At 43.2% G+C, this 24,350-nt stretch overlaps 1 protein-coding gene across 5 annotated transcripts in view; it reads left to right on the forward strand.

The window, feature by feature from the left end:
- The first annotated feature begins 7,442 nt into the window (after nt 1–7,442).
- Nucleotides 7,443–24,350, forward strand: part of rnf130 (ring finger protein 130) — a 153,091-nt gene continuing 136,183 nt past the window's right edge. For 2 of the 5 annotated variants that reach the window (XM_060837391.1, XM_060837388.1), the window contains exon 1: nt 7,443–8,273. In XM_060837391.1, the coding sequence (XP_060693374.1) occupies nt 7,775–8,273 (499 nt within the window). In that variant the 5' untranslated portion in view covers nt 7,443–7,774. The remainder of the gene's footprint in view (nt 8,274–24,350) is intronic. The other 3 variants (XM_060837390.1, XM_060837386.1, XM_060837389.1) reach the window with 2 other exon arrangements.

Consider the following 24,350-nt stretch of genomic DNA (forward strand, 5'->3'; position numbering starts at 1 on the left):
CTGTCTGCATTAATTGTGCTGAGTTGCAGATGATTGAGAGTGTCAAGTTCCTAGGAATGATGATCACCAAAAATCTGTCCAGGTCCACCCACGTTGACACTACAGTCAAGAAAGCATAATGCCTCTACTTCCTCGGGAAGCTAAGGAAATTCGATCTTAAAACATGAAGACTCTTAACAATTTTTATGGATGCACCATAGAAGGCATTATAACTAGATACATTGCAATTTGTATGACAACTGCTCTGCCTAGGGCCATAAGAAACTAATCCATCACGCAAACCAATCCATCACGCAAACCAATTTTCCAACCTTTGATTTCATCTATATTTCTCGTTGCCTCAGGAAAACAGCCAACATAATCAAAAATCCTCCCTCCCTAGTTACAACCACGTCCAACCTCTTTTGTCAGGCAGAAAATACAAAAGCTTAAATACATGTACCAATAGGTTTAAGAACAGTTTCTTCCCCACTGTTATTGGACTTCTGAATGGACCTCACAAAGTTAAATTTAATGTTGATCTTGCTATTTGCGCACTTTCTCTGCAGCCGTAACATTATGTTCCTTGCTCTGTTGTATTATCCTAATACAGGCAGGTATGACCTGCCTATACTGCACGCAAAACAAAACCTTTCACTATACCTAGCTATATGTGACAATAATAAATCAAATCAAATCACAAAAAGCTCCTCCAGCCCCACAACGTTGTTCACCTCTAATTCTGACTTCTTGACCATTGTTGATTTTATTCCAGTTAACCTTCATCTTCGGTTGGTTGGACCTTAAGGTCACAAATTCTCTCACTGAACCTTTCTGTCTTACTCTCTTTCTCTGTCCTTGAAGGCACTCTTTAAAACATTTGATGAAGCTTTTGGTCATCTTACCGAATGTCTCCATTTTGAGCTGGATATAACATTAGTTAGGACATGGATAGAGTACTGTCTGCAGTTCTAGTTACCACACTGTTAGATGGATGTGATTGCACGAGGGAGAGTGAGGAGAGAATCACCAGGATTTGCCTGGGGTGGAACGATTCAGCTCTGGAAAGAGACTAGATAGGCTTGGGCTGTTTTTCTTCGAACCAAAAAGGGAGAGGGAGTACTTGATTAAGGTGCACAAAGTTATGAGGAGCACAGGTAAGGAGAAGCGTTTCCCCTTTGCAGAGATCAGCAAGGCAGCCTTTGTTCAAAGATCAGCAAGGTGGCCTTTGTGTGGAGCCGCAGAAAATGGGAGATACTAAATGAGTATTTTACATCAGTATTTACTGTGGAAAAGGATATGGAAGATATAGAATGTAGGGAAATAGATGGTGACATCTTGCAAAATGTCCAGATTACAGAGGAGGAAGTCTGGATGTCTTGAAATGGGTCAAGGTGGATAAATCCCCAGGACCTGATCAGGTGTACCTGCGAACTCTGTGGGAAGCTAGAGAAGTGATTGTTGGGCCTCTTGCTGAGATATTTGTATTATCGATAGTCACAGGTGAGGTGCCGGAAGACTGGAGGTTGGCAAACATGGTGCCTCTGTTTAAGAAGGGTGGTAAGGACAAGCCGGGAACTATAGACCAGTGAGCCTGATGTTGGTGGTGGGCAAGTTGTTGGAAGGAATCATGAGGGACAGGATGTACATGTATTTGGAAAGGCAAGGACTGATTAGGGATAGTCAACATGGTTTTGTGCATGAGAAATCATGTCTAACAAACTTGATTGAGTTTTTTGAAGAGGTAACAAAGAGGATTGATGAGGGCAGAGTGGTAGAAGTGATCTAAATGGACTTCAGTAAGGCGTTCAACAAGTTTCCCCATGGGAGACTGTTTAGCAAGATTAGACCTCACAAAATACAGGGAGAACTAGTCATGTGGATGCAGAACTGGCTCAAAGGTAGAAGACAGAGAGTGGTGGTGGAGGGTTGTTTTTCAGACTGGAGGCCTGTGACCAGTGGAGTGCCACAAGGATCGGTGCTGGATCCTCTACTTTTTGTCATTTACATAAATGATTTGGATGTGAGCATAAGAGGTACAGTTAGTAAGTTTGCAGATGACACCAAAATTAGAGGTGTAGTGGACAGCAAAGAGGGTTACCACAGATTACAACAGGATCTTGACCAGATGGACCAATGGGCTGAGAAGTGGCAGGCGGAATTTAATTCAGATAAATGTGAGATGCTGCATTTTGGGAAAGCAAATCTTAGCAGGACTTATACATTTAATGGTAAAGTCCTAGGGAGTGTTGCTGAACAAAGAGGCCTTGGAGTGCAGGTTCATAGCTCCTTGAAAGTGGAGTCGCAGATAGGTAAGATAATGAAGAAGGCATTTGGTATGCTTTCCTTTCTTGGTCAGAGTATTGGATACAGGAGTTGGGAGGTCATGTTGCTGCTGTACAGGACATTGGTTAGGCCACTGTTGGAATATTGCGGGCAATTCTGGTCTCCTTCCTAACAGAAGGATGTTGTGAAACTTGAAAGGGTTCAGAAAAGATTTACAAGGATGTTGCCAGGGTTGGAGGATTTGAGCTACAGGGAGAGGCTGAACAGGCTGGGGCTGTTTTCCCTGAAGCGTCTGAGGTTGAGGGGTGACCTTCATAGAGGTATACAAAATCATGAGGGACATGGATAAAGTTTTTTCCCTGGGGTCGGGGAGTCCAGAACTAGAGGGCATAGGTTTAGGGTGAGAGGGGAAAGATATAAAAGAGACCTAAGGGGCAACTTTTTCACACAGATAGTGGTACATATATGGAATGAGCTGCTAGAGAAGGCGGTGGAGGCAGGTACAATTGTAACATTTAAAAGGAATTTTGATGGGTACATGAATAGGAAGGGTTTGGAGGGATAGGGGCCGGGTGCTGGCAGATGGGATTAGATTGGGTTGGGATATCTGGTCAACATGGACGTGTTGGACCGAAGGGTCTGTTTCCATGCTGTACACCTCTATGACTCTAGGTGTGAGTAAACAGGAAGTACGGTTTTAGGGTAAGGAGTAGTAGATTTAGAGGACCTTTGAGGATTTCTTTTTCACCTAGACAATGGTAGATATGTGAACTCACTGCCTAAAAGGGTGGGAGAGACAGGAATCCTCAAGAAACATTTAAGAAATATTCAAATGAACACTTAAAATGCTATACCATTCAAGGGTACCAATCAAGCGCTGGAAAATGGGATTAGAGTAGAAACAAAAACAGAAATTGCTGGATAAACTCAGCAAATCTGGCAGCATCTGTGGAGAAAAACATAGTAAACGTTTTGAGTCTAGTGACCCTTTCTCAGAACTGGAGAGTAGAGTGGAGAGACACTTGATAACCCATGGACATGATGGGTTGAAGGGCCTTTTCAGTGCTGTAAACAAAACCTCTATGACTCTTGTTGTCATTTTAGTTCCATAATGTTCCTGTAGGATGTCTTGGAATTATTTATGACAGAGAAGCAATGGCCTAGCAGTATTGTCACTAGACTAATAATCCAAAGACCAAAACAATGCCCTGGAGTTTTAATCCCACTAATGCAGACTGTGGAATTTGAATCCAATAAAAATCTAGAATTAAGAGTCTAACGATGACCATGAAACCACTGTCATTTGTCAGAAAAACCCATCTAGTTCACTTGTGTCCTTTCGAAATGAAAGCTGACATCCCTGTCTGGTCCGGCCTGCATGCAACTCTCCAAATTCACAGCAATTTGAGTCATAGAGTCAAAGTCTCAGTTTTGAAGATGAAGAAATCTTACTTTTAGTGATCTGACAAATTCTTTGAATTTACCTCTGAACTTTCTTTTAACTGTTTGCAGCAATTATTGCAATTGACTGCTCTTCTTCCTCCATTGATGGTGCTCTTTTATCTGGCAGAGCAATTGCCTCAAGATTGCATTCCAACCTGTATTTTTCTTTGATTCATTCTCAGAATGCGGGTGTCACTGACTAAGCCAGCATTTATTTTACATTCCCAGAGGGCAATTAAGTGTCAATCACATTGCTGTGGGTTGGTTGACTCTTAACTTGGCAATGAGGGATTTGATTTATTTTTTTATTGTCACGTGTACTGAAGTACAGTGAAAAGCTTTATTTACGAGCAGTACAGGCAGATCATAGTAAGCAAGGATTTACAGATCAGAAAGACTCAGAGGCACACAGGTTACATTGCACAGGGTGTGTACCCTAGGCAAGAGTAACATTAGCAAAGTCAGCAATATGTGGCTAGAGAGTCCATTCATCTGTCAAATAATGACCAGGAAGAGGCTGTTCCTGAGCCTGCTGGCGCGTCTGTTCATGCCTCTGTACCTTCTGCCTGATGGAAGAGGTTGTAGGAGATCGTTACCGGGGTGCGATGGGTCTTTAATGATGTTGGCCACCTTTCCATGGCAGTGAGCCATGTAAATGAAGCCCATGGATGGAAGGTTGACTTTCGTGATGGTCTGGTCTGTGTGCATCACCTTCTGTAGTTTCTTACGGTCCTGGGCAGTGCAGTTGCCATACTAGGCTGTTATATACTCAGACAGTATGCTTTCAATTGTGCATAGGCACAGATTGGTGAGGGTCCTTATGGCCAAGCCAAATTTCCTGAGCTACCTGAGGCAAAAAAAGCTTTGTTGTCCCTTCTTGACCATCGCATCTATATGGACAATCCAAGACAGATTGTCAGTTATCATCACTCCCAGGAACTTGACGCGCTCAACCTCAGTTCCGTTGATGTAGATTGTGGTGGGATGAAGCATGTTCTCCTCCTTTCTTTCTGAACTCAATGATCAGTTCTTTAGTTTTGCAGAAGTTGAGAGAGGTTGTTCTCACTGCACCACATCATCAAGTCCTCTAGCTCCCTTCTGTCTTTTGATGGGCTGACCTGGTCAGTGACAAATGAGAAAAAAAATGGAGTAAAAGTATTTAAAGTTGCTGTTAAACTGCAGTCTCCATGCAAGTTGTTGTTGTGGTACATAACCGCCCATGGATGTCAGAATCCACCTGAGCTAGGAGGCACACCTACTCGAAGGACAGCAATGCACATGCACTACATCCACTCAACAGTGAAGGGGTGGGGGCAAGAATCCATGCTCAGTAGGCAGGGTCTGGGCTTGTGTAAGCATACTCAGCTGGAAAGGGATGGGGTTGAGAGAGTGGTGTTGGGAAAGCCCAGCAGGTCAGGCAGCATCCAAGGAGCAGGAGCATCGATGTTTCAGGTAATAGACATTCATCAGGAATGAGGCTTGTGAGCAGAGGGGTTAGAGAGATAAATAGGAGGGGGTTGGGGCTGGGGGAAGGGACCTGAGAGCACAAGAGGTAGATGGAGGTTGGACTAATGTTGATAGATCCGAGAGAAGGGTGGAGCGGAAAAGGTGGGAGGGAAGAAGGACAAGTAGGACGGGTCATGAGGGTGGTGCCGAGTTGGAAGGTTGGAACTGGGAATAAAGTGGGGGGAGGGGAAATGAGGAAATGAGTGAAGTCCACATTGATGTCATGTAATTGGAGGATCCCAAGGCAGAAGATGAGGCATTCTTCCTCCTGACATTGCGTGGTTAAGGTGTAGCAATGGAGGAGGCCCAGTACCTCCATGTTCTTGCCAGTGTGGGAGGGGGAGTTGAGGTGTTCGGCCACAGGGCGGTAGAGTTGATTGGTGTGGGTGTCCTGGAGATGTTCTCTGAAGCGCTGTGCAAGAAGGTATCCTGGCTCCCCAATGTAGAGGAGACCGCATCGGGAGCAACGGATAGAGTAAATGATATATGGAAGTGCAGGTAAAACTGGATTTGGAAGGCTCCTTTGAGGTCTTGGACAGAGATGAGGGGGGAGGTGTGGATGTAGGCTTTGCAATTCCTAAGATAGCAGGGGAAGGTATCAGGAGGGGAGGGTGGGTTAGTGAGGGGCGTGGACTTGACAAGGGAGTCATGGAGGGAATGGTCTTTACAGAAAGTGGATAGGGATGGGAAAGGAAATATTTCCCTGGTAGTGGAGTGCGTTTGTAGGTGACAGAAATGGCAGAGATTGATGCGATGTATACAGAGGTCGATATGTATGTATACGGAGGTTGATAGGATGGAAGGTGAGGACCAGTTGCTGTTCTTGTTGCAGCTGGAGAGGTGGGGTTCAAGGGCAGAGGTACAGGAAGTGGATGAGATATGCTGGAAGGCATCATCAACCACGTGGGAGGGGAAATTGCAGACTTTGAAGAAGGAGGCCATCTGGTGTGCTCTGTGGATGGACTAGTCCTCCTGGGAGCAGATGCAGCTGAGGCAGAGGAATTGAGAATAACAGAAAAATGCTATCCCTTATTCCCAATTCCTCTGTCTCCACCGCATCTGCTCCCAGGAGGGCTGGTTCCACCAGAGAGCACACCAGATGGCTTCTTTCTTCAAAGACTGCAATTTCCTCAGACATGGTTGATGATGCCCTCCAGCGCATCTCATTTACTTCCTGTATCTCTGCCCTCGAACCCACCCCTCCAACTACAAGAACAGAAACCCCCTGGTCCTCACCTTCCACACCACCAACCTCTGCACACAGCACATCATCCTCTGCCACTTCCACCACTTACAAACGGACCCACCACCAAAAGTATATTTCCCTCCCCACCCCTATCTGCTTTCCGTAAAGACCATTCCCTCTATGACTCCCTTGTCAGGTCCATGCCTCCCCAGTCAAACCCCCCCTCCCCTCCCCTGCCACCGCAGGAATTGCAAAACCTGCACCCACACCTTCCCCCTCATTTCCATCCAAGACCCTGAAGGAGCCTTCCCACATCCATCAGAGTTTTATCTGCACTTCCACACATGTCACTTACTGTATCCCAAGCTCCCGCTGTGGTCTCCTCTACATTAAGGAGACAGGCCTTCTACTTGCAGAATGCTTCAGCGAATATAACTGGGACACCCGCATCAACCAACCCCACCACACGTGGCTGAACACTTAAACTCTTCCTCCCACTCTGCCAAGGACATGCAGGTCCTGCACCTCCTCCATCGCCACACCCTAATGTCAGGATTGAGAATGTCTCATCCCCTTTGGCATCAATGTGGATTTCACCAGTTTCCTCATTTCTCCACCCCCATCTTATACCAGTTCTGATCTGGCACTGCCCTCTTGACCTGTCCTTACCTGTTCATCCTCCTGCACCTTTTCTGCTCCACCCTCCTGTCCGACTTATCACCATTACCCCATCTCCATCCACCTATCACTATCAGCTGTCTTCCCCCCATCAACCCCAGCCCCCTCCCATTTATCTCTCCACCCCCTTGGCTCAGAAGCCTCACTCCTGAAGAAGGGCTCTTGCCCGAAACATCGATTCTCCTGCTCCTCGGATGCTGCCTGACCTGCTGTGCTTCTCCAGCAACACACTCTCTACCCTGACCTCCAGCATCTGCAGTCCTCACGTTCTCTTGGAAAGGGGCGGGGCGGATAGGGGCGGGGCGGGGCAGAAAGGGGCGGGGACGCTTGGACGGCAGGTGGGACGGGGCAGGGCTGCGCATGCTCGGCTGGTTGCGGGGGTTTCGGTGTGTGCAGGGGAGTCCCGCCTGGGTGTCGCGCATGCGCCTGGGCTCTCGGTGCCCGGGCTGTCAAAAGCCCAGGGGCGAGTGTGTCGGACGGGGCACGCGGCGGGGGCGCGGGAAGTCAAGCCCACCGGGATTCGTTTTAAATCGACAACGTCTCTGTTAGGGCGATGGAGGGAAGAGAGAGAGAGAGAAAAAAAACACAATGCTGACGTGAAGTGGTGCCGGTTTTGATCGGGGACGCGATCGTTCTGTTGTGTTCCCGTGGGCAGCGGAGGGAGGTGAAAAGCGGCGGTTGGGAACGTGCTCGAGGATGGAGCGGGCGACTCGCGCGCGGCCGCCGCCCGCGCTTCCCGCCGCCTACTTGTTGCTGCTGCTGCTCCTGCTGGTGTTCGCCGGGCGGGCCCGGAGCCAGAGTCAGACCGAGCCCCCGGACCACGACAGCGTCAAGGACGAGCTGGTGATCGCCGCGGTGAAGGTGTCGTACGTGGACCGGGCCAGCGGGCAGCGGGTGCTGCTGCCCGACCGCGGCGAGGACGCCCGCTACGGCCGCGACTCGCCGAAGGAAGGGCTGGACGGCGGCACGGTGCTGGTGCCCGCGCGGGCGCCCGGCCGAGCCCGCAACCTGCAGGGCTGCGACCCGCGCACCCGGTTCGCGGTGCCGCCCGACGCCCGGCGCTGGATCGCGCTGCTCAGCCGGGGCAACTGCACCTTCAAGCAGAAGATCCTGCTGGCGGCCGCCCAGAAGGCGGCGGCCGTGGTCATTTACCACAACGTGTCGGGCGAGAAGCCCATCACCATGTCCCACGAAGGTAACTCTGGCGGGGGGGGCCGCGTTAGCCATAGCCAGCGCTCAGGTAAAGCCTAGGGCTTGTCCAGCAGCAGAGGGCCAGGGGGGTAGTTCAGCTGGGAAGTGTCAGAGGTGCACTGGCGAGAAGGTGGGGGATCTCCAGCTGAGAGATGGATAGGCATTAAACCCTCAAATTGAGAGAGAGGTGGGGAGGGGACAATCCCAGCAGGTGGACATACAGGGAGTGTCTCAGCGAAAGTGGGGGTTAAAGGGAATGATAGAGGCTAAGTAAAGAAGGAGGCATTCATGGCCTAGAGGATGTTAAGGATAAGGTAAAAACAATGACTGCAGATGCTGGAAACCAGATTCTGGATCAGTGGTGCTGGAAGAGCACAGCAGTACAGGTAGCATCCAACGAGCAGCGAAATCAACATTTCGGGCAAAAGCCCTTCAGGATGTTCAGGATAGTTGGATGTGCTGGTGAATCTTAGTGGGCAGAATGGATTTAGCTTTGGAGGAAGTTACAGATATAGAGGTGACTGGATTAGATTCCAGGCAAATGTGTGGATGTAGAGCTGCAGATCATCACAGAGACTACATTGAGCAGGATATGGGGGCATTAAGGGGAATCAAGGTTGTAGCACATTTAATGCCACTTGTGTCATCTGGAGAATATTACGTCAATAGAGAGCATTGTAGAGACTGGAGAATATTACCGAGATAAAGAAGGTGGCATGGATTGGAGAATATTACAGGAGTAGAGAGGGAATATAAATAGATAGAGAGGAATGGATAACCCTGCAAGGTGTGAATAATGTAGCGAGGGGGTAGGGGAGTTTAAAAAGTGAAAGTATTGTTCCCATTTCATGTGTTGCACAGAGTTTCAATGTCAGAGTGTGATAGTGGAATTCAGAATGAGTTAAATGCTTCAGATGTTGAAAATCTTAAATGTGAAATAGGTATATGTAAGTGGTTGTGGTGCCCATCAACTTCTCAAAACTAAAGGTCTTCATGATTCAGAGATGCTGGTGTTGGACTGGGGAGTGCAAAGTTAAAAATCATACAACACCTGGTAGTGAGGGCGGCACAGTGGCACAGTGGTTAGCACTGCTGCCTCACAGCACCAGAGACCCGGGTTCAATTCCTGACTCAGGCGACTGACTGTGTGGAGTTTGCACATTCTCCCCGTGTCTGCGTGGGTTTCCTCCGGGTGCTCCGGTTTCCTCCCACAGTCCAAAGATGTGCGGATCAGGTGAATTGGCCATGCTAAATTGCCCATAGTGTTAGGTAAGGGGTAAATGTAGGGGAATGGGTGGGTTTCGCTTCGGCGGGTCGGTGTGGACTTGTTGGGCCGAAGGGCCTGTTTCCACACTGTAAGTAATCTAATCTAATCATTTCATAAGGTTTATATGGAAGCACTAGCTTTCGGTGCATTGCTCCTTCATCAGATGGACAACCACCTGATGAAGGAGCAGCACTTCAAAAGCTAGTGCTTCCAAATAAACGTGTTGGACTATAACCTGGTGTTGTGTGATTTGTTTTTTTAACTCGCTGTTGCATTATTCCTTATTTTTGCTTTGCAATACATCAGTCATGCCTGGCAGCTGCAAAATTGTTTAGTTTTGTACTCCTGTGGATTTTCTTTCTGATCTTTGAGATAATGTTTGTGAGGCATCCTCATCTCATTGGGGTACAAAAGGGACCTTTGCATTTGTTCTTGAATACCATACAAAGCTCTGCATCCCACCATCCAGGTGGCAGTGAAATATCTAATATTAAAACACAATAGTTGCCTTTCTAAGTCTTTTTCTAAAATTAATAGCTTTGAGAATAATTCTGTAAGCCAACCAAATCTCTTCAATTTAATGCTGTTAAGTTAGTTTTCCCCTGCACCCCTCAGATCCTCTTGGTTCAGATTATTTGTCTGACATTGGCTTTTTTTTTTGCTCTCTTTGTTTAAGCTTAAGATGTTGTTTGTGAAAGATCCAAGTTCAATAAAGCAGGTGCAATTGAGAAGATGGGTATGAGTAGAGCTTAGCTCACTGGCAAAGTTTAAATTTGTAGTCCAGATTTTTTTTTAAAAAAAGGGGTTTTTGCATTGTAAAGCGGAAACCCCATTTGTATTGCTGGGAATGTGTTGTAATTACAGTTGGTGTAATTTGTTGCAAGAAGCATATTTTTTTTGCAGCATTTGTGCTTCTCATTCAGTTGTCACTGATGTTCAAGATTAAAGTTTGTTTCTTGTGGTACTGTTGTTTCATTGCTCTGGATTGAATTTCCCACAACCTTTGCACCTGTTTTACTCGTAATTGCACTAGGGCATCAGAGAACCTAATGAAATGTCATGAAGCTATTCAGTGTTGTGTTGGAGAGAGTGTATTTTTTTTCTCTCTAAAAGTTTGACAATAACACAGGAATAAGCACTTCTTACATGAAGTTTACATCAAATTAAGACATTGGCTTCCGTGGTACAGCTAGTAGCACTGTTCCTTTCTGAATAGAGGATTGAAAGTTCAAGTCCTGAGTTGAGCACAAAAATCTAGGCTAACAACCAATGCAGTATTAAGGGAGCTCTGCATTGTTGGAGGCTGATGAGCTATTAGACTGAGACCTCATTTGCATTTCAAGTTTAAAAATGCAATATTTTGAAGGGCAGTGTACTGTAGTTCTTTCTAGTGTTCTGAGCCTACATTTATTCCTGATCAGTTGACATCGTTTGGGGGAGGCAATGGTATTGTGGCTGAACTGTAAATCCAGAGACCAGGCAATGTTCTGGTACCTGGGTTCAACTCCCACCATGGCAGATGGTGGAATTTGGATTTTTTTTTAAATCTGGAATTAAGTCTGACCATGAATTCATTGTCAGGAGAAATACATCTGGATCACTATTTACCTTTTTAGGGAGAGTAACTGCCATGCTTAGCTGATCTGTGTACATGTGACTCCAGATCCTCAGCAATGTGATTCACTGTTAACGCTCCTTGGGCAATTAGGGATAGGCAATAAGTGCCCAAGCTAGTGATGCCCTCAACCCATAAATGATTTTTTTTAAAAATCTAAGACTACAGGTCAGCTGGTACACTGCTGTTTGTTGAAATCTGCCACCTTTGATTACTGGAGCTTTTTTTTCACCTCTTGCCTGCATTTGATGATCAAATTTATTGTTATGGTCAGTCATCAACTGCATTTTTATTGTACTGTCAGAAAAGTTGGGGAAAAACAAACTGGATGGACCTTGGTCCTCCTTCCAGTAATTCCTACATTCCAGAAATGCCTTTTCCCATAAAGAAAAGGAATAATGAAATTGCTCCAAGTACATTATGGCTCGAAATAGATAATGGGTGGGCAAATGCTATGCCATGAACAACTCTGGAGAAACAAGGCATTTGCTTTGTGAATAAAGATGCGTTCTGATGACTATCTAATGTTCTGCAATGCGAGTTGGAAACTTATTTCCACCCTGCTATGGTTTAGAAACCATATCTTGTCTTGAGAATGTGCTGAATCACAAAACTGTGAACATAATATTGCATAAACATAAAGTTTATGTAAAGGTGTGAATTTGTATTTTAAAATCTAAATTTTTAATGTAATTGTTATTTATGTGATATGTTTGTTTATTTACTAGTCTGCAGAACTTGCTGATGAAGGTGGTAAAAGCAGAAATTTCTATTTGCTTAAAACTTCTGTCCTTGCTAATCTATTGCTAAGCTGCCATTCATATGATTGAAAATTAACCTCCCATGTTGTGATTGTATTTCATGCAGTTATTTATAAATATTAATGCATGAATTACACTGAGGGATATGGAGCCTTTTGAATGACTTTCAGAAACATTGCCCTTTCATAGAAAACATTTTTGTTTGAAAATCTTGTTAATTTGGTTTTACTTGTGATTATGGATGATATTTAATAGTTTTTGAAATAGCGATTTTTTTAAAAAATAGCTTAAGACAGCATGTTGTTAGTGTGGGGGGTGTAATATGATGTTTGAAAATAGTTTTTGTCTAAATTAAGAAGACTGTGAACAAACATGTGACACTACATTCCTTAATCATACTTATGCTTGATTTTTAATTTAGGAAAATCCCCAAATTTCAGGTTAGTCTTTATATTTTTAAAAGCTCTACCGTTCATTTATTGGCATTCATTGTTGTCAGTGTTACACTTGCCATAAATTGGGATGTTTGCAGAGATGTCCAAGCTTAATATATCTGTTCACGTTGACTCTCATTGGAGCATTTGGGTTTGATTTAGAATATGTACTGAAAGATCAGGTATCACAAGGTTAAGAAATATTATTAGATTTTATTCCAGCAGAGTCATTCTTAATTAAAGTGAATCTCAAAGCAGTATGATATTACTTTCACCAGAATCATGAAAGGCTGAACACAGACATACTTTTCTTTGTCATTTTATAAATTCAATGCAGATGTGAGATCTTGGATGTGGGTTTGCTAGCTGAGGTTGAAGGTTCATTTCCAGACATTACCCTACTAGGTTCATTACCCTACTAGGTAACATCTTCAGTGGGCCTCGGGCGAAGCAATGTTGAAAATTCCTGATTCCTATTTATATGTTTCGGTTTCTTTGGGTTGGTGATGTTATTTCTTGTGGTGAAGTCACTTCCTGTTCCTTTTCTCAGGGGCTGGTAGATGGGGTCTAGCTCGATGTGTTTGTTGATAGAATTCTGGTTGGAATGCCATGCTTCTAGGAATTCTTGTGTATGTCTTTATTTGGCTTGTCCTAGGATGGATGTGTTGTCCCAGTCGAAGTGGTGTCCTTCCTCATCCGAATGTGAGAATTCTAGTGAGAGAGGGTCATGTTGTTTTGTGGCTAGTGATGTTCATGTATCCTGGTGGCTAGTTTTCTGCCTGTCTGTCCAATGTAGTGTTTGTTACAGTCCTTGCATGGTATTTTGTAAATGACATTAGTTTTGCTCGTTGTCTGTATAGGGTCTTTCAAGTTCACTAGCTGCTGTTTTAGTGTATTGGTGGGTTTGTGGGCAACCATGATGCCAAGGCGTCTGAGTAGTCTAGAATTCCTAGAAGCATGGCATTCCAACCAGAACTCTATCAATCAACAAGATGAGGTAGTTAGTCCTCATCTACCACTCCCTGATAAAAAGAACAGGAAGTGACAACACCTCAGGACATGACGTCACCAACCCAAAGAAACCCATACATATAAATAGAAAGCAGGAATTTTCAGCATTACTTCGCCTGAGACCCAGTGAAGATGTTACCTAGTAAGGTAGCAAAATGTCTGGAAATAACCTGCAAGCTCAGTGAGCAAACCAACATCCAAAACCTCAACCTGAGCTACAAATCTTCTCGAAACTCGCTACGTGAGATCTGTTTTTCTGTGTGTATTGTAAACGTGAAAAGTGTGGCTTGGATTGAGAAGCTGCAACTTTGAGTGAGGGATCTTGTGGTTCAATCTCTTTCTAAAGATCTAGCCAAGTTTGCATTTAACTATAAAAATTGCTTTGAAAGCAAAGTTTGTATTTCCTTCAAATTTAGATAGGTTGCATAGACTTCAATTGAAGAGCATCTGAAGTTAGTTATCTAGTTTAATCTGATTTTTATAATTTGGAGGTGCAGGTGTTGGACCGGGGTGGACAAGGTTAAAAATCACAACTCCAGGTTACAGTCCAACAGGTTTATTTGGAAGCACTGATTTCTGTAGTTCTACCAGAGTTTGTATCTCTGAGACATTTGATATCAATATGCCAATCTGAGAATCGCTTGGACTGAATGGGAAACTGGATGTAAATCAGGTGTTGCCTTTTCTGCCTCTTTTCAACTTGATTATTTAGATTAGATTCCCTACAGTGTGGAAACAGGCACTTTGGCCCAACCAGTCCACAAAGACCTTCCGAAGAGCAACCCACCCAGACCCATTTCCCCTCTGCCCACAGTGTTAGGTGCGTTAGTCAATTTAGCATGGCCAATTCACCTGCCCTGCACATCTTTGGACTGTGGGAGGAAACCCACGCAGACACTGGATGAATGTCCAGACCCCACACTGACAGTCACCCAAGGCTGGAATTGAACCTGGGACCCTGGTGCTGTGAGGCAGCTGTGCTAACCACTGAGCGACCGTGCCACCCCTTTTTTTTTTAAAAGCCTACTTCATCTAGTATTCCCAGGTAGTCTCCCATCCAAGTACTAACCAGGTTTGAGTCTGCTTACCTTTCGAGATCAGACGAGCTCGGACATTTTCAGATTAGTATGACAGTAGGCAACTTCATTACAGGGGAAAAACCTGATTGGTGGGTTATTCTACTTGTAATAAATAGTTTGTATATGGCAGGATGTTTGGCTATAAAGCATGTGGAAAGTCCTGGACACCATGTGGCTTAGACTAGCACATCTACAGGAAGTGTTACCAGCGGTTGTGATCTGCATTGGTATCATTGCCATAGGTTAGAGGTACCTTTTTTTAATTTTGCCTCTTGAAAGCACATTTTGGGGAACTGGGAAAAAGAGAACTGCCTTTGGGGCCCTTTTTTAATCTCTGGTTATTACCAGTGCCATGTGCTAGTGAGCATAAGAATACAAAAATTAAGTATGTGGGTAGAGAATTTACATAGAATGGACAGCCTTGGATTAGAATCGAGAGTGTGGTGCTGGAAAGGCACAGCCAGTCAGGCAGCAACTGAGGCGCAGCAGAGTCAATGTTTCGAGCATAAGCTCTTCATTAGGAATGGCCAATTCTTGCAACTATGTTTCTTGTGAACTTTCCAACATTGCAAATAAATGTTTGTAACTAGAGTTAAATTAGAATTCCTGTGTGACTTAGCAGAAACTAAATTGCACTTTGTTATTTGACTTCCAAGGTAGTTTTCTGAAAAAGAATCTGTGGTACACATTGGCTGTAACAACTGTATTGTGACCTTAATTTTTATTGATAATTGTGATTTAGAATGCATGAGGTTGCCATTTTTTTTCTTCTAAAATAGACAAATAGCTGACTTTCCTCACCTGTAATATGTGAAATATTTTGTCCCTCTTATGTTGCGTTCAGTGTTGTTCCCTTTACCCCATCCCCACCTCCGTTCTAGATCTTGTTTGTTTCATTTGACTGGTACTATCATTTTGTTTCTTTATTGCCAGAATCCGTTTTATTTTAAAGTGCTTCAAATATTGGTAACTGAATTATGACTAATAACATTTGAAATAGTTTAATTTATATAAATGCGAAGGTTTGCATTTTGGGAAAGCAAATCTAAGCAGGGCTTATACACTTAATGGTAAGGTCCTAGGGAGTGTTGCTGAACAAAGAGACCTTGGAGTACAGGTTCATAACTCCTTGAAAGTAGAGCTGCAGTTAAATAGGAAGAAGGCATACTTTCCATTATTGGTCAGAGTATTGAGTGCAGGAGTTGGGAGGTCATGTTGTGGCTATGCATGACGTTGGTTAGGCCACTTTTGGAATATTGCATGCAGTTCTGGTCTCCTTCCTATTGAAAAGATGTTGTGAAATTTGAAAGGGTTCAGAAAAGATTTGCAAGGATGTTACCAGGGTTAGAGGATTTGAGACATATGGAGAGATTAACGAGGGCTGTTTTCCCTGAAGCATCGGAGGCTGAGGGGTAACCTCATAGAGGTTTATAAAAGCATGCGGGGCATGGAAAGGATAAATAGACAAGGTCTTTTCCTTGGGAAGGGGTAATCCAGAATTAGAGGGAACAGGTTTAGGGTGAGAAAGGAAAGATATACAAGAGACCTAAGGGGCAGCGGGTGGTGTGTGTTTGGAATGGGCTACCAGAGGAAATGGCGGAGGCTAGTACAGTTGCAACATTGAAAAGGCATCTGGATTAATGTATGAAAAGAAAGGTTTTGGAGGAATATAGGCCAGGTGCTAGCAGGTGGGACTAAATTGGTTTGGGATATCTGGTCAGAATGGACGAGTTGGACTTAAGGGTCTGTTTCCATGCTGTACATCTCTGTGCCTCTATTAGCAAGTTGCTGATGTATGAATTTGGCCAATTCCTTTTTTTCAGAATTTATTGATAGCTCTATATTATGTCTTTTCATGATTTTTTTTCTCCTAATGGAGGATTAAATAATTGTGAATGAACAATATTTTGTGCTCTTGCCCCCACACTCCTCCCCCCCCCCCCAAATAAAAACAAAAAGCTATTGCCTTGCTAGACCTGCTATACTGCTGTTGTTGTAAAATGCACATTTTGTGAATACTGTATGGGTGAAATTTTAATATCCTCTGCCCATTATGTCTCCTTGAATGTAGCTTAAAGATGTATGCAGGAGAAATGTGCAATACTTTTTATATACATTTCTAAATAAAGCATTTCCAAAACCGTCATGACCCTAACTCTTCTAAAGGTTTTCTCCAATCACAATGTCCAATGTCTCTGTTCTCCAGTTCAGAATAACCCATTTTTATTTCCTTTCCAAGATCCCCAATTGGGACCATCCTGGCACTCCAATTTGTTTCAGTCTGTTCCTATTCCACTGAACTAATAACAACATTCCATTTCCTACTTTTATCTTGCTTATAAAATGCACATTTTGTGAATACTCTATGGGTGAAATTTTGATCTTTTATCTTGCTTATGTCCAGTCGTTTCCCACCTTCATCTGAGACTCTTCCAATGTCCTCTTTTACATTAGATTTTTTAGATTACTTACAGTGTGGAAACAGGCCCTTCGGCCCAACAAGTCCACACCGACCCTCCGAAGAGCAACCCATCCAGAACCATTCCCCTACATTTACCCCTTCACCTAACACTACGAGAATATTTAGCATGGCCAATTCACCTAACCTGCACTTTTTTTTGGACTGTGGGAGGAAACCGGAGCACCCAGAGGAAACCCACGCAGACACTGGGAGAATGTGCAAACTCCACACACACAGTTGCCTGAGGCGGGAGTTGAACCCGGGTCTCTGGCACTGTGAGGCAGCAGTGCTAACCACTGAGCCACCACGCCGCCCCCAAAATTTCTCATTAATGGTTTCCAGTTTCCTTGCCCTAGCATCACCTTCCTGCAATGAATCGTTGATTTTGCTTGACCTCCACTCCACACTAGGTTGGTCTGAGGATATGTGGAATATTCTTTGCATTCCTAATCAGGAACTATCTCCTCCTTGCGTTTTTTTTTATTTTGTTGTTACATTGATGTATTGGTCCAGTTTTCTGAACTAGAAAAGGTCACATTTTTTTATCCTTCTCTCTTTCACATAGACTATTTTCCAACTTTGCTTCCTTTCCTCTGTGTTTCTGTTCAAAATCAGTATTCACTGTAGATCCATTGACCCCCACAGCTACTTTAACTACAATTCATCATATGTTTCATTCTATGTTTACCCTTTAAGAGTCATGCAGCATGGAACAGACCTGTCGGTCCAACTAGTCCAGGCCGACCATGTTCCCAAACTAAACTAGTCCCACCTGCTATTGCTTGGCCCATATTCCTCCAAACCTTTCCAATTCATGTGTACTTCTCCAAATATCTTTCACATGTTTTAATTGTATCTACATGCACTATTTCCTCTGGGAGTTCTTTCTGTGTACAAACTATTGTGTGCAAAAAAAAACAAATTGCCCCTTGTCCATTTTACATTTTTCTCCTCTCACCTTGGAATATGCCCCCTAGTTTTTGAAAACCCCTACCTTGAGGAAAAGACCTTTTTCTATGCCCCTCACAATTTTGTAAACCTCTTTAAGGACACACCTCAATCTCCTATGCTCCAATGAAAGACATCCCAGCTTATCCAGTCAATTTGTATAAATCAAATCCTCCATTCCAGGCAACATTTTTATAAATATTTTCTGACCCCTTTCCAGTTTAATAATATACTTCCTATAACAGAACTACACACAGTACTCCGGAAGAGGCCTCACCAGTTTTCTGTGCAATCTCAATAAGGCATCTCAGCTCCCATGTTCAGAGGTCTGAGCAGTTAAAGCAGTGCGAAACACCACCCTTGTGACGCAGGATTCAAAGAACCCCTTGGTCTCTCTGTTCTACCACACTACCCAGGGCCCTACATTAATTCTGTAAGTCCTGCCTTGTTTGTTTTTGCCAAACTGAAACACCATGCATTTGTCCAAATTAAATTCCATCTGCCACTCTTCAGCCCATTGACTCAATTGGTCAAGATCTCTTTGTAATCATAAATAATCTTCTTCACTGTTCATTATACCACCAATTTTAGTGTCATCTGCAAACTTATTAAAGCTGTCTTCTATATTCGCTTCAAAATCATTTATATAAATGACAAACAAAAGTGGATGCAATACCGATTCTGCGGAATGCTGCTGGTCACAGGCCCCCAGTCCAATAAACAACCCTCTGCCACTACCATTTCTATCCTACTGTCAAACCAATTTTGTATCCAATTGTCAAGCTCACCCTGAATCCCACGTGTTCTAACTTTACTCATTAGGCTACTATGTGGAATCTTACCAAAGGCTTTACTAAAGTCTGCATATAAAATGCCTACTGCACTACCGTTTTGGTTACTTCCTCAAAAAGCTCAGTCACGTTTTGAGAGACAGTTTCCCTTGCACAAAACCATTCTGTTGCATTTGTTTTGATGAAACATTTCTTTCATACATTACTTCTAATTTCTTCTCCTTTCTCCTCAACTGAAAATATCCCCATTGTAGTTAACACAAAATTGTACTGTACCCATTCTATTTCATGCAGTTTTAATAATTCTCCTTACTGACCTACCAGAACTGAAACGGTTTTCCTGTCACCTTTCGTCCTCCATGTTCAGCAGATCATTGTCTTATAATCCACCACCTCCAGTGATGTCACCATCCAACACATCTTTCCCTCTTTTCCAGCATTCGAAAGAGGTTGCTCTCTCCATGACATCTGATCCGTCCTCAATTTCCCCTTCCCATGCCTTAGCATGCAAGTACAGTAGATGCAAAATCTGTCCTTTACATCTTTCCTTTTGATCATCCATTACCTTAAACATTCCTCCTTGGTGAGACAGTTTTTACTTTTTTGTCTTTCAGTTAAGTATACTGTACTCACTGTCCTCACTTCAACTTGCAGTTGTGTTCCTGACAATCTCACCTTACACTGAAAGGACTTGCAATGATTTTCTATTAACACCAATGTAAAAGCTATAACTTGGGTTCTGTCGGAACTTTGTTTTTAAAAAAATCATTTTACTCTAAGTTGAAGTACTTTGTTGCCAAAGACCTATATTGGTAAAATATTCCGTAGAAGCAATGTTAACCCACAGCTCATTGCTGTAAGTATGTGGAAGTGGTGGCAACCTTATAGTCACTGTCTTCACTTACTTTGTCGAAGTCCTAGCATTGCTCCAGAGGATTCAAGAAGGAGGGGTGGCAGTGGAAGGCAGCAGGGGGTTCTGCAAGTGGGTGAATCTGGAAGTGGCGGAAGCCGCAAGTTGGTTTGCAAGCAGCAAGGTGGTGAGTTATTGAGCAGCAGAGGTTCTGCAAAATGGCCATGGTCCATTCGTGTGACTTGGCTGATAAATGCAAAACTGAATTCAAATTAAATCTTGTGATGCTAAACAAGATGTGGAACAAAATTGAAATGAAGCAATGTATAACATTGTCATGTTGAATGGCACTTGCTGTACTCACTGATTTACATTTAAGCAGATTAGCGTCACATTGGGTGACCTATTTGCAAAGCACCTTGGTTCATTTCTTAAGCATGACACTGAACTTTGATCAATTGTTCTCAGTTTTCACCTTGACCTCTGTGGGTGAAATGGAGGCCAAAGATCATAGAGCTCAATGTAAACTCGAGTAACAGAATCTTCATTTTCAATTAAATACATTTTTATTTTTTGGAATCAACATTTGAAATCAGCAATTTTTAGTTTGTGCTTCTGAATAGCACTGTTCATTGTGCAATTCACAATTCCTTTAGAAGCATGTTTTCTACTTTACCAGTGTCATGCCTTTTGACTATTCTCACTGTTATTTCATGACTCCAGTCTTCTGCCAAACACAAATTGACTGCAGCATTCACTCACTTAAAATTCCATCCCTTACCAGGAGATGAAAGAGAATCAACCTGAAAAGTTAATTCTGTTTCACTCTCCATACATACCACCGGACTGCTGATTTTTTTTTTCCCCAGCATATGATTTTTAATTCAGTTTTTTGGGATCCTTGTTTTGTTTTTGTTTGGCTTTTTTGCACATAAAAGAAGCTGACAGTTCTGAAATAGAGAAGCCACTTCCATAGTCTAATGTTTATTAATCATCGTTGCATTCACACTTCTAAGGAGGATACTTGGATCAATGTATGCAAAGAACATATACTGTGTAGAATATTCTCAGGGTCATCACTGCTGAGGTTCATTAATTTAACTCCCCTTTGCTCTTAGTAATCCCAAGATTCATGGCTTCAGAACATGGGATGTAATGATGTATATTGTGCCAAATAATTTGATTGATTGGACAACAAATATTTGATGAAGGAATCTTGATTTACTATATTTTTACAAGCGCATAGGAGTAGTTATTCTTTGATAGGGCTAATTGGAGTGGAATTAGTCAAATTTTGAAATGAATAATGCATAATCTGTGTAGTAATCCAAATCTCTTTACGCTTATCTGTTTTTATTGCGCAATGTCAAATGATCAGAGATAATATGCTCAAAACATGAAATTTCTTCATGGTGTGCATGCGTTTGTTTGTACCACAAGGAATTGTTTTTCTGATTGCAGCTGAGCATTGAGAATGGGAATGTACTTGGGTCACATTGTCAACAATCCTGTCTGATTCCAGTCTAGGCCCCTATTATTGCAGTAAAATTCGAGGTACCCTGCCAATTTAAAGACTGGAAAATACTCAACAGGAACCGCGATTAAACTTGGGAATTAGATTAGATTACTTACAATGTGGAAACAGCCCTTCGGTCCAACAAGTCCACACCGACCCGCCGAAGCGCAACCCACCCATACCCCACATTTGCCCCTTACCTAACACTACGAGCAATTTAGCATGGCCAATTCACCTGGCCCACATATCTTTGGACTGTGGGAGGAAACCGGAGCACCCGGAGACACGGGGAGAATGTGCAAACTCCACACACAGTCACCTGAGGCGGGAATTGAACCCGGGTCTCTGGCGCTGTGAGGCAGCAGTGCTAACCACTGTGCCACCATGCCGCCCATGGAAGTTGTTTTTTTTAGATATCACAACCATAGAGTAGAGGAGCAACAGTAGATAGGGTTGGCATTGTTGAGCTGAGAACAATGAATTTTGAATACATACCAAAATAAAGGATCTAAAGAAACCAGTACTTTGTTTTAATATATCTATCAGGAACTGGGAACAGGTGAAATTTGAAGATATCAAACAACATATAACACTTTTTCTTTTATACTTTTTCATGATTTTTATTATGCTGGAATACAGGCAGCATGTTTATCCATGATGCAGTTCACATTTTCCTAAAGACAAATGTTATTCTGTACTCCCACACCATGCCCCTTGTAATCTTCTGCTGATCTATTTTTGAAGTTAGCAAATCATGCCAAGGTGTAGTCGTGTGAATATCGCTTCTATTCTTCTCATGTAAGTTTGAAGAATAGTGATCTGTGGAAAGCATTCAGCTATCGTATCAGAATGGAATTCTGCTCTGGTCAGCAATTTCCATCCGGAGGCACTGCGTAGTTGAAGACTGGAAACCAGAAATGTTTTGATTGACTTTGACTTTTGTTTTCCAACTGGCTGGACTTGGTTGCTTATGCAAAACATTATTCTCCTACCTTGTGATTACATGCAGCCAGAATAATGAAAGCTTAGCTTGCTCTCCATGAATGCTGCCTGACCTGTTGTGATCTCCAGCACCTTTCTTGTTTTCAGTACAGATTTCAGCATCTGCAGTAATTTGCTCCTACACAGAAATGATTGATTGAGGATGTCAGTTTGATCGAAAGATTGTAGACTACGGTTTTCTCCTTCAAACTGCTTCCTTTACTTATATATGGCACTGTCCTTATGTCCCTTTTTTTTGTTTTATTTGAAGGCATTTTCTTTAAATGGATCAGTTATATTTCAAAGGTAATTGATCTTGAAGAGAAAACAAAGGCAGTACTCACTGCATCTCTGAAGAGAAATCAGTTAACATTTCTTATTTTTAAACTGTGTCCTCTGGTTCTGGACTCGCCCATCAGCAGAAACATGCTTCCTGCCTCCAGAGTGTCCAATCCTTTAATAAACTTATAGTAGATCTAAAAGTTGAAGCTCTAAATTGCAGAAAGGCTAATTTTGATGGTATTAGGCAAGAACTTTCGAAAGCTGATTGGGGGCAGATGTTTGCAGGTAAAGGTACGTCTGGAAAATGGGAAGCCTTCAGAAATGAGATAACGAGAATCCAGAGAAAGTATATTCCTGTTAGGGTGAAAGGAAGGACTTACAGTTATCCAGCATTCTCTATACCTAAAGAAATTGAAGTAGGTAAAAACAATGAAGGCAGATGCTGGAAACCAGATTTTGGATTTGTGGTACTGGAAGAGCACAGCAGTTCAGGCAGCATCCGAGGAGCAGCAAAATCGACATTTCGGGCAAAAGCCCTTCAACAGGACACTGGTTTGGTTAAGAAAAAGAAGGAAGCATATGTAAGGTATAGTCAGGATAGATCAAGTGAATCCTTAGAGTATAAAGGCAGTAGGAGAATACTTAAGAGGGAAATCAGGAGGGCATAAAGGGGACATGAGATAGCTTTGACAATAGAATTAAGGAGAATGCAAAGGGTTTTTACAAATGCATTAAAGACAAAAAGGGTAACTCTGGAGAGAATAGGGCCCTTCAAAAATCAGCAAGGCGGTCTTTGTGTGGAGCTGCAGAAAAAGGGAGATACTAAACGAGTATTTTGCAACCGTATTTACTGTGGAAAAGGATATGGAAGATATAGACTGTCAGGAAGTGGATGGTGACATCTTGCAAAATGTCCATATTACAGAGGAGGAAGTGCTGGATGTCTTGAAACACATAAAGGTGGATAAATCCCCAGGACCAGATCAGGTGTACCCTAGAACTCTGGGAAGCTAGAGAAGTGATTGTTGGGCCTCTTGCTGAGATATTTGTATCATTGATAGTCACAGGTGAGGTGCTGGAAGACTGGAGGTTGGCTAACGTGGTGCCACTGTTTAAGAAGGGTGGTAAGGACAAGCCAGGAACTATAGACCAATGAACCTGACATCGGTGGTGGGCTAATTGTTGGAGGGAATCTTGAGGGACAGGATGTACATGTATTTGGAAAGGCAAGTGATAGTCAACATGGCTTTGTGCATGGGAAATCATGTCTCACCAGCTTGATTGAGTTTTTTGAGGAAGTAACAAAGAGGATTGATCAGGGTAAAGTGGTAGATGTGATCTATGTGGACTTTAGTAAGGCGTTCGACAAGGTTCCCCATGTGAGATTGGTTAGCAAGGTTAGATCTCACGGAATACAGGGAGAACTGGCCATTTCGATACAGAACTGGCTCAAAGGTAGAAGATAGAGGGTGGTGGTGGAGGATTGTTTTTCAGACTGGAGGCCTGTGACCAGTGGAATGCCACAAGGATCGGTGCTGTGTCCTCTACATTTTGTCATTTACGTAAATGATTTGGATGTGAGCATAATAGGAACAGTGAGTAAATTTGAGGATGACACCAAAATTCGAGGAGTAGTGAACAGTGAAGAGGGTTATCCCCGTTTACAACAGGATCTTGACCAGATGGGCCAATGGGCAGAGAATTGGCAGATGGAATTTAGAACATAGAACATTACAGAGCAGTACAGGCCCTTCGGCCCTCGATGTTGTGCCGACCGGTCATACCAATCTGAAGCCCATCTAACCTACACTATTTCATGTACGTCCATAAGCTTGTCCAATGACAACTAAAATGTACTTAAAGTTGGCGAATCTACTACCATTGCACGCGAAGCATTCCACAACCTTACTACTCTCTTAGAATTAATTCAGATCAATGTGAGGTACTGAGGTATTTTGGGAAGGCAAATCTTAGTAGGACGTATACACTTAAATGGGAACGTCCTTGGGAGTGTTGCTGAGCAAAGAGACCTTTTGAGTGCAGGTTCATAGCTCCTTGAAAGTGGAGGCGCAGGTAGATAGGATA

This window comes from Hemiscyllium ocellatum, chromosome 16, assembly GCF_020745735.1.
Source record: "Hemiscyllium ocellatum isolate sHemOce1 chromosome 16, sHemOce1.pat.X.cur, whole genome shotgun sequence".
In the NCBI taxonomy this organism is placed as follows: Eukaryota; Metazoa; Chordata; class Chondrichthyes; order Orectolobiformes; family Hemiscylliidae; genus Hemiscyllium; species Hemiscyllium ocellatum.